This window comes from Miscanthus floridulus, chromosome 8 (genome assembly GCF_019320115.1).
Source record: "Miscanthus floridulus cultivar M001 chromosome 8, ASM1932011v1, whole genome shotgun sequence".
In the NCBI taxonomy this organism is placed as follows: Eukaryota; Viridiplantae; Streptophyta; class Magnoliopsida; order Poales; family Poaceae; genus Miscanthus; species Miscanthus floridulus.
Window position 1 is genome coordinate 189,252,107 of NC_089587.1, and position 10,434 is coordinate 189,262,540.

At 46.8% G+C, this 10,434-nt stretch overlaps 1 protein-coding gene across 1 annotated transcript; it reads right to left on the bottom strand.

Annotated features, from left to right (window-relative positions):
* Positions 1-446: 446 nt before the first annotated feature.
* LOC136477785 (very-long-chain aldehyde decarbonylase GL1-4) lies at positions 447-6,410 on the bottom strand. The gene is made up of 10 exons (XM_066476037.1): positions 6,268-6,410; positions 4,853-5,076; positions 4,493-4,725; positions 3,158-3,377; positions 2,667-3,048; positions 2,475-2,582; positions 2,183-2,383; positions 1,981-2,079; positions 1,003-1,173; positions 447-879 (listed from the first exon to the last, which is right to left on the bottom strand). The coding sequence occupies exons 1-10, from the start codon at positions 6,325-6,327 to the stop codon at positions 718-720; spliced, it is 1,860 nt and encodes a 619-aa protein (XP_066332134.1). The 5' UTR covers positions 6,328-6,410; the 3' UTR covers positions 447-717.
* Between the last annotated feature and the right edge of the window lie 4,024 nt (positions 6,411-10,434).

Consider the following 10,434-nt stretch of genomic DNA (forward strand, 5'->3'; position numbering starts at 1 on the left):
GCGGCTTTGCCTGTTTGGAAACCTGCTCTCTGTTCTTGCATGATTTGTTGGACATGACATTAAAATTTTGTCGCCTCGATGATGCTGTCAAGCAGATTGCGCACGCTTTTCTAAACGTCTTCAGAGAAAATAAAATTTGTGTCACGTGTGCAGGGCTGCTGAATCACGCAGTTTATCGTTGGATTCGAGGGACGTTGCTTGTTCTGCATCGATGCGAGATCGGCTCTCCGTATGCGCACTGACGGCAAAAGCTTATGCTAACAAAAAAAAACACACACATCTATCTATCTAGCAGAAAAAAAGAATTGTTACATTAAAAAAGGACAAGTGCACCAGCCGGGAATCGAACCCGGGCTCGTCTTGTTGTAGGCATCACCACCAGAAATTGAACACTGTATGACTCCTAGTCTTTTCTGCCCACCAGAAATTCAAAGGGACAACCCAAATCGCCATAAAGCAGTTTCTCACACATGCCATAAAGCAGTTTCTCACACCTGCATCATACAATGACACAACATATGTATAATTACTAAGCTATTGGAATCAAGGTAGGCATTCATGATGTGCCTCCCCGACGACTCATCAAGACCATAGTTGGCTTTTATACCGGGCAGCTAGAATCATGCTGAAACATAGTTTGCCAGCATTGTCGAATGCCATCTAGAGCTGCAGTTGTATACATCTCCCAGCCTACAGAGTCCGGGCTTTGAAAGCTCCTCAACCTTTAGTCAAAGGAATGAATCCGTGCCTGATAGCAGCTGACCATGCTTTCTCAGTATGTATCATGGCATCCCCACACTCGTGCATGGTCCATCCTTCCAGGGCGTGAAGTATTCCGCCGATGCGCCAAGCGCTCATCACCCTTCTTGGCAGCCAGTTCTGTCAAGGAAACATATAAAATCATGCTCAGAAAAGGCTCGGTAAAAATACATCCTTATATTTCCCTTTTTTTCCTCCTCAAATTTGATGAAGTGGATTAACTATACTCATTATCATTGTTACCTCGCAGGCATGGATATTCTGCATTGTTTCAGGGATCTTCATTGCTGGAGTGCTCAAGTAAGTGCAATCCTTGCGAATTTTCTTGACGGGGAACTGTGAGATTGGAACGAATATAGCTCCTTGTGGTGCCATCTTCTGTTCTTTATCGTCAATGTTGTCTACTAGCCAAATCTGCAGCAGTTTAAGAAATCACCATCAGTATAAGCTGAACTCCATGACAGTATTTCTCGATTTTTCTGAAAAAAAAGTTTTTTTTAAAGGATATCCTTGGTTACTACTATCAAGGCACTCTGCTCCAGTCCTACTTAGTCTCCAAGTAACTTTTGTTGAGCCTGTATTCACATTTCATGAAAAAGGCTAAATTAAATGTTTTCCCTTCTTTTATTTCCAACATCATTTACAATCTGTAGTGTTTGTTAACTGGACATGCTTACTATTCCTGTAATGTTTCAGGTCTGTCCAATATTAACATCCATATGAAGGAGCACATATGGAGTATATATCAAGCTTAACTGGCTCGGTTCTGCTTGGCAATTAACACCTTTTCTTTAGTACGCTAATTTTATTTATTAGTACATTCCCATTTTAAAACAGTATAAGCTATTTCGCACGATAAGATATTTTCTTTGTTTACTATTAGAAGAATCCACTAAGGCATTGTGCTCCTGTACTACTTGATAGGCTCCAACAGCTGTTTTCACCATGATCAAGTCTGTACTCACATTTCATGCCAAAGGCAAGTTAAATGCTTTTCTTTTGACTTCCTATATTAACTTCCAGCATAGTTTAGAATCTATTAGGTTTGTCAATTGTACATGCTTTGTAACTATAATGTTTCAGATCTGCCCATTAACATCCTTATGAAGGAGCATATAAAACTTAACTGGATTGGTTCTCAGTTTTTTTTTTCTGGCAATTGACACCTTTCCTTTAATATATAGAAAAAATGGGAAATCCCATTTTAAAACAAACGTTTACCTGAGGCGTGTTGTTGCTGGAGTGTTTCAAGTAGCTTGCTTTGCTATCTGCAATCTGTGACTTAAGCGTATCATATTCCTTCTTTGGATTCATGATCACCTGATCCACCAAACAAGTGTAGTGCCATTTTCAGTGAAAAACTGTAAGTAGGTACAGGATAATGCAAAAAAGATATGCAGGATTGTATAAAGTATAAACATACCTGGACGCCCCTCTCACATAATGCGAAAGCTGTGGCAGAAGCTATCTTAGAAGGGCCTGCATGAAGAAAAACTTGCTTTGTGTCATGAGGAATGCTTTTGAGCACCACAGCAGTCGCTAAGCCACTTCCATCGACAAGGCGAACTCTTAATTTTGGATACTTCTGCCTAAATAGTTCACCACCACCGTTTAGCTGTTTCGCCTGCGCCCAGAAGGTACAAAGAAAAGGCCACACTGAGGTAAGCACCTAGTCTTATAGTTTCAACAAGAGTTGTAAAGTAATAATTTCTTGCCTGGTTTAACAGTCCTAGACTGAGCACTTTAACACCTCTTGCATCAGCATCTAATATCGCCTTTTCAATTAAGTCGTTGATCGATTCTCTCTCCCAGCTCAGGCCATACTGCAGGGGAGAAAAAAAAAACTGTCAGTAGTTTGCACACCATCAGATAGAAAGAAAGCCATACGTAGAGGAGAAGTTGATTACTTGGAAGTTGTATCTTGGTACTGCCCATGTCTGCATCTTCAGCTTCCTTAGTTTGATTCTCTCAACCACAAACGTAGAGGACCCATAAACCCAGGCAAGCACCATTGACAGCCACGCAACAGGCCACAGCACCCACATATACCACATGGAGCTGTCAGACGGTCTGGACGCTATGGAGGCGAATCCAATCCGTAGATGATAGGCCGACTGCAGGTCGGTCATGTGCGTGAGGTGAACAAGGTCAGGTGTTTCCTCTGTTCCCTTGAGTGAGCTCTCATACAGCTGATCAGATGACTTGTCCATGGTGTTGTATATGTAGTCGTAGAATGGCATGAACAGCGAGTAGTTTGTGCGGAACTGCGTGTGGTGCAGAGAATGAAACCTGTATGAAATCAACAACAACAACAACAACAAATGTTACATTGTGTTTTGCGAGATGTTAGGAATCAATGAGCCCAAATATTTTTTTGCTACTTTTGTGTAGCACTTACGATGGCGTGTACATGAGGTACTTGAGAGGAGGGAAGACCTGGAACATCCACTTGGGCACCAGCTCGAAATTGCAGTGCCCCATGTTGTTCATGAAGTCGATGTAGGCGATGTAGAGCACAAAGCCAAGAACAGAGGCATTCCCAATGTAAATAGTCGACAGCATGGGGATCGCAAAGAGGAAGTAGTAGACCATGTGTTCAGCAAAGGGATGGATCACCGCTGCATTAGGTAAGTGCGTTAGTACGAATCGAGGAGCAATTGTCCACTATAACAGGGTCAGTAGTCTATCTGTACATGACTGCTACAGTGTTATAGCTGCAGCAAGGAAACATGAACAACACAAACCTTAATGCAGACTCCAAGATACATGGTAAACCCCAGTAATAAAACCCAGTAAAATTTAATTTACCGATGCATGGTAAAACCCAATAAAATCTAAGATGGCTGGTTTTCAATGATCCTTGGGGCAAGCTAGTCTCATCGCTAACATCCTGAAACACTGCACGGTTGCATGAGTAGTCGCTTTCACTCAGCAGATCCAGTGTTTTCCGGCCCAATTTGGGTCCATATTGGAAAGGGTGTCTTAACTCTTAGCCGAACAAAAAACATGCCACGGCAGCTTTCTCAGAGCAATCACATGCGCCGTTTTTATTTCACACAGAAGATAGGACAGTGGAACGGGCCGGACGGGCCCAGCCCGATCCAGTGCGTGCAGTAGACGCCTCAGAGTCGTTGAGACCACACGTGGTCCTGTACTACACTGTATCTGTAGCCTGTAGTGTGGTGGTTGGTAGGGCCTAGGGCGGTGGCTGGGGTCGCACTGTTGATGGGTCAGGGGGCTTGAATGATAGAGAGGCCCAGGCCCAAGACATTTCTGGTTGGATGGAGGGCAGTAAATGGGTAAACGGCTCCATCCACGTTACTGTACTATCATGTATGGATGCTGTCGATGCAAGGCCCCCATTCACTTCGCGTGTGGCCATTTTTTCTGTACTTGCTGTGTGAGATGTGTTGTTGGCTCTTATTGGCTCTAATATTACATCAACAAGGTACACGCCGAATTTTTTACATTTTAGCTCTTTTTTTTAAAAGTTTCTCATAAAAAGAGCTAAAATGTAAAAGGGCAATTTGTGAGAAACTTAAAAAAAGGGCTAAAATGTAAAAAATTCGGACACTACGTCGAGTTTTCTTCAGTAAAGCTACAACGAACAGAACAGGACACGGATCGATGTGTTTTGTTACTTGCTTCAGCCAGAGCACATACGAACTTATTCTTCCTTTAGTCCATTGCTTGCTAGTAGTAGAAGCGATGCATCAGCATTAGCATTACTTACAGGTGATGGGCTCGGTGACGATGGAGGAGTGGTGGTGCGAGTGGTACCGCGAGTAGAGGAAGTGGTGGTGCAGCGCCCGGTGGAACCAGTAGTAGAGGAACTCCACGGGCCCGGCGTGGAGCAGCGCCATCACGGCGGCGCCGTCCGTCCTCCACGCCGGCAAGTGCCTCACGCTCGGGATCGTCAGGTAGCCCACGTAGAAGATCAGCCCGTTGAGGATGATCTGGTCGTCCCTGCAATGCATGACCATGCTCATGTTCATCTGCTGATGCCGATCCAACAGGCAACAGCTAGCTAGCTAGCTTTGCTATCGAAGACTGAGAAAGAGATCGATGAACCAGCAGCACAGCACTTGCTCACCAGCCTCGCTCCCTGTCGACCTGGTCGAACTCGATGCCGCGGTCGACGATGCGGTGCTTGCTGCGCGCCGTCTGGTAGCGGGCGGCACTGATCCAGATCTGGTTGTGCACCATCCGCAGCAGCAGCGACGGCAGGATGAGCGCGAAGGCCAGGTCGATGTCGCCCCAGCCCCGCGCGAGCACCCGCCGCGCGCCGTGGACCACCACGGGACCCATCACCAAGTACTGCATGCATGAATTCCACTCCACTCATGAATGAGACCACAAACCAACAGCTACCTAGCTGACGATATTATTGTCACTGTCAGTCAGATTACACTCAGAATGTACGTAATTGATGAACTATGTTTGCTTCATCGTTTCTATGGCTTATACGTCAGCTGATGCTGTTTTGTTGTGAGAGAAAAATATTGTATCATAGCTGATAAGCATGACTGATACAATTAAACGAACAGGGTAAACGCATGCATGGCGTGGCACCGCGCGCTTCAGTTTGAGGTTGGCTTTGATGGCGAGGATCATCCGTGAGGACTGAGAGCGAAATATGATCGGGGGCCTAATTCCCATCCCCTGTCCATCTCGATCAGATGATCGGATCTGCCGATCTGGTAGTGTAACCATGCCATATGCATGTCTATCCCAAAAGAGCCAGGAGAGCACACACATTTATTTGTACCCAGGATTGTTGGCTTTGTTATGCGCCTGGCTACATTTATATGCTTACAGTATTATATCTCAGAAGATGGAAAAAAACGCTTGAACTTTGTCTCCGACATAAGAACACGAAATGATGATGAGCTTTTTATTTTATTTTAGTTTCTTATATAAGAAATTGCCCCTGGCCCCCTTCTTTTAGTAGTATAGGCAATAATAAATACGGAAAAGTATGAACAGTTCTTTCTTTTTTTTGTGGGACGTTATTATCTACTGTACAGAAACGTGTTGATGCCTTGATAAATGTGATGGACTTAAGCAAGCCAAAAGCTATATATGGCCTATGGGGACAATGTAACAGCGTCCTAAATAATGACAACGCCGTCATCACCATCTTTGAAGTGGAAAAAAAAATAAGGGCAGCACACTGCCATCGCCTCCTTGCAGAAAGCAGTTACATACGCATGAATTAGTGCTAGAATAATCTCGTTTTAATTAATTTGTTTACTCACGTACGCGCGATGTACACACACCCAGTAACCTCCTAGCTGAAGAAGAAGCTCTCTCAAGCTCACCATCACGCAAGCAAGCAGTACAGACGACGGTAGTCCTACGGCTAGCAACGAAACTGCCATGGCGCATAGATGATAGATCTCACACGCAGGCGGAAGCCAAGCAAGGACGATGATGAAGAATACGAATGAAAGAGGAGAGGGGAGTAGCAAGCATCATGCATGCACGCATGCCTGCCGTGCTACGCACCTTGAAGTTGCCAAGCCTTTGCCATGGCCATTCAGTCAAAGGGCCCGGCCTGGTGGCCATGGCGAGATTCCCCCCTTTGCTCCTTTGCGCGCTGCGCTTGTGGTTATAGTCACCCGCCGCACCTCGCCAAGCCCTCTCGTCTTGCTCTCCCCTCTCTCCCCTACCCTAGCGTTTTATAACCGCGCAGGCACAGGGCAGGGCAGGCTCGCTCGGCCGCTGGCGCACGTCTCTTTCTATCTTCCTCTCGTTTTCACTCTACGGTCGCGGTGAGTTGCCCAGCCGGGCCCATGCGGTCAGAGGTTGCGAGACCCGAGAGAGCCCTCGGCTCACCACCTCTGCATGTGTGGGCTCCGGACTGGCCATCTACAGCGCTTCTACGGACTGCAGACGGCATGGCATGCATTGGCTGGCGCCGCATTGATGCTGAGCACGCGAGGCGAGAGGCGTGTAGCGGCCAGGCCCTCGGGCCTCGGTGGCTCCCATGTCTGTACGATATACGACGCGCGGCGCCGGTGCGGTCACACAGGTACACAAGCGCAATAATGCCGCAACTGCTAGCACCAGCAGCCAGGGCCCGGCCCGCGCGCGATGCGGAGGCGGCGGCCGGCCGGCCCCTCGCCACGCTCCCGCGCCCATGCTGCGTATACAGGTACGGCAGGGCGGGCAGGCTGCGGCGGACGGGACTTGCAGGCAGCAACAAACACGTTTCGGTGCCAGCGGCGCTCACGCGTCCCGGCGTGCTCGGCCGTGCCCGGGGGCGTGACTGCGTGAGCGAGTGAGATTTGCGTGTGGGGAACTGGGGATTGGGGAGGCGATGGAGGTTGGGGAGAGGCCGCCGTCCACGTCAACGGGGGCAACGGCTGCATGCATATCAGCGTTTGGCAAGACATGTTGTGTGCTGTGATAGCAAGGCGTCACCTGGGAGCTGTCAGCTGTGCGGTATGGGATGATGTGTCTTCAACCAGTGGCGGATGCACGATGCTGGATAAAAGGGGCTAAAACAATGAAGATGTTGATTTACATGAAGATTTAATGGTAAAATCAAGCTTTTGCTACAGTGATTAGGCTTGAAATCAAGAAATTAGGGGGGGTTGGAGCCCCCCAGCCCCCCCTTTGGATCCGCCGCTGTCTTCAACCGCTCTGGAGTTTTCGTTTTCAAACCACATGCAAAAAAAGAGCCTCAAGAGTAGGCATTATTTCAGGTCGGGTAACTCAGGTATTTGAAAATTCAGGTAAAATAATTTGGTACCCAATCTTAGCCCTGGAAAAGCATTACCCGATAATTCCGGTTCGGGTTCGGCTTCAGGTTCGGGCGTACAAGATGTACCCAAGTTTCACAGAAACTAACATGTTAGAAAGGATTAGGCATACTGCATACATTGCTCAATTGTTCAGAGTTGGGCGTCGGCCTTCAGTCGTGTCGCTGCGGGTGTCGACTTGCCAGGAGCTAGCGTGACTGCTGTCTGCGTGGGCATGACGGAGATATGGCGCCAGGTACAGAGAGGCAGAGAGATGTCACAGCCACGTAGGTAGCAGCGAGGGGTGAGGACGACAGCGTGCCGATGGGCAAGTGTGACGACAACAAGTGGCGAGCGAGTGTGGAAACAGTGCGAGGCGGGTGAGTGCGGCGGTGACGCTCGATTCGTCAGTCCAGACCGAGGACGGAGCAGAACTGAGAGGAGACAGGAAGAGGCCAAGAGGGAGACGCTGCTTGATTTTTTTCCTATGACCTATCGACTAGGTACGAGCAATAGGGACCTAGGCGTTAAGTGGGCCGATGGGCCATAATGAACCTAGGGGCCTAGTGGGGGTTGAGGCTATTGTGTTGGGCTTTTGTCTAAATATCGGGTAGGAATGGGTAGTTCGGGTACCGGTGACTAATACCCAAACTATCCGAACTAATTTGGGGTATTTGGGGTATGTTTGGAAGGGTGGCTGAGGCCGGCTTGGCTTGCCCGCCTGGCCCAGGCCAGTCCAGGCCTGCCCCAAGTGGTGCAACAGGTCTTGTTTGACATAAACGGGCTAGGCCCACTTGAGATTGTATTTGTTTGCACACATGCAGCCGGGCTGAGCAACCAACTAACTCCAACTACCAAACCGAGATTGTGTTTGGTTGTTGGCTGCCTCGGCCAGGCCCATAGTTAGGATGCACAAATGCAGTTATAGCAATGGAATGAGCAAGAGTTGGAGATCCATTACAATAGTTTTGATCAAGTAAACCATACAATTAGTGCTTTTAATAGCACTAGGCCTCAGACAAATTAATAGTTGATCAATCCATAACATAGCTGGCTACACGGTACAATTAAAGAAGTAAGCAAGGAAGAACAGGTCCATTTGCAGCATAGTCAGCCACCAAAGACAATTCTGTGAAGCCCAGCATAGGTAGAAGATCACATAAATGGATTACACAAACAAAAAGCACATGTAGCCAGCTAATGCACCCATCCATTTGTCATCATCGGCCTAATTCCCATAGTTATAAAAGTACCAATGAAGCAAGGCAAAATAACAACATCAACAACCTAATCAGTAAGCAGCAGACCTTGAACAACACATAGGAGATAGGAAACAGAAATGGATGACAGAAATTAGTAAGACACAGCAGCAGCTCATCCATCATGCACCCATCGCAGGCCTAAGTGGGGCAGTCATTGCAGCCAGTATTGCCCCCCTTCATCCATATACCAAACACCAAGATAACAAGTGAGGTGATTAACACCTTTTTTCACCAACCAACCTTACCATTACCATCAGAAGGAGAAATGATCGGAGCAAAAGCATCATGAGGGACAGGATTATAGGGGAGGGGAGGAGCTGCTCCAAGAGATGGATGGACATCTCTCATGGCTGCCTAAAAATCTCTAACAACCTGGTCATAGTTGCTATACTTCTTGTATATAGCATTTCTCACCCTAAGAATATGCTTACTGCACTCATGCCAACTCAGGTAAATCACAGGAGCCTTCCCATTGAAAACAACATAGTACCCTGCCATTTATGTGAAATGAAACAGTGGTTTAGCCTTAGTTAAATGTAAAGCACGAAACTAGCCATGAGTGTGAAACTTGAAGATCTAAGGTTTGCGGTGAACCAAATCATTGATCTTAAGTCCCCCACTAATGACCAGCATCATCAAGTTCATATGTAAGAGAATTGACATCACATGTATTATAATAAAAGGTTGGCCTCGGCTTTAGAATGTGGTGGTGTTCTTTCAGTTCAAATCATTGGTGGCTGCCATAGAAAATAAAAACTAGTAGTTCAACAAATCCAAGCTCATGGCTGCCATGGAATCCATGTGCACATCCATACATTGCCATCAGCACAAGAAAGAAGGGGTTGTTGCAAGGGTATGGTTGTCACATGGATTTGGTGACATACATGACAAATCACAATAATCAAGTAAACAGGGTAGGCACCAAACAAATGCAAATCCAGGGTCATGACTGCCATCAAACCCTATTGTACACATCCATTCACTGCCATCAGCACAAGTGAATGGATGGGCACACATAGGGTTCCATGGCAGTGATAAAAAACATGAATAACCAATTAAACAAGGTAGCCACCTCATGAATATGTTGTTTGCATCATAGGCCTTATAGATTTTCCACAGTTACCACCAATCAAAAGAAACAAAACCAACAGGTCATAAGTAAGAGAATAAGGAACAACTAATCTCAAATAAAGTAACCAACATAGACTACAAATAGTGCCTTACAACATGATTGTTCTGCCCAATAGTTCTAGGTTCAAATGCCTACCTGGTGTCGTCTAGCATATATAGTTAGCCACCCTCCCAAGAAAGAACCCAAAAGGACAGGTGTGGGTCAGCCAAGTAACCCGTACAAAATACCTACAGCTCAACTATAGTCAAAATTAGAGAGAGTGGGTGAGGGAGGTGGAAGAACTATATATCTCAACAGTCAACCCCCTCAATGCACATGGTTGCCAACATGTGCAGGAACTACATGTAGTAGTTCTTGGCTAGGTAGTTCCTGAGCCAAATGTCCCTATGGCTGTCACTTATGCCAACAAAGCCCCTGCCTTGGGCCTTGTTGTCCAACAGGTAGGTGTAGGCCACTATCAGTGCCTCCTCAGTAAAACCAGGCATCTCCATCACAGTAAGGTAGAGGTCAGCATCAACATGGGTTTGTCTAGTCT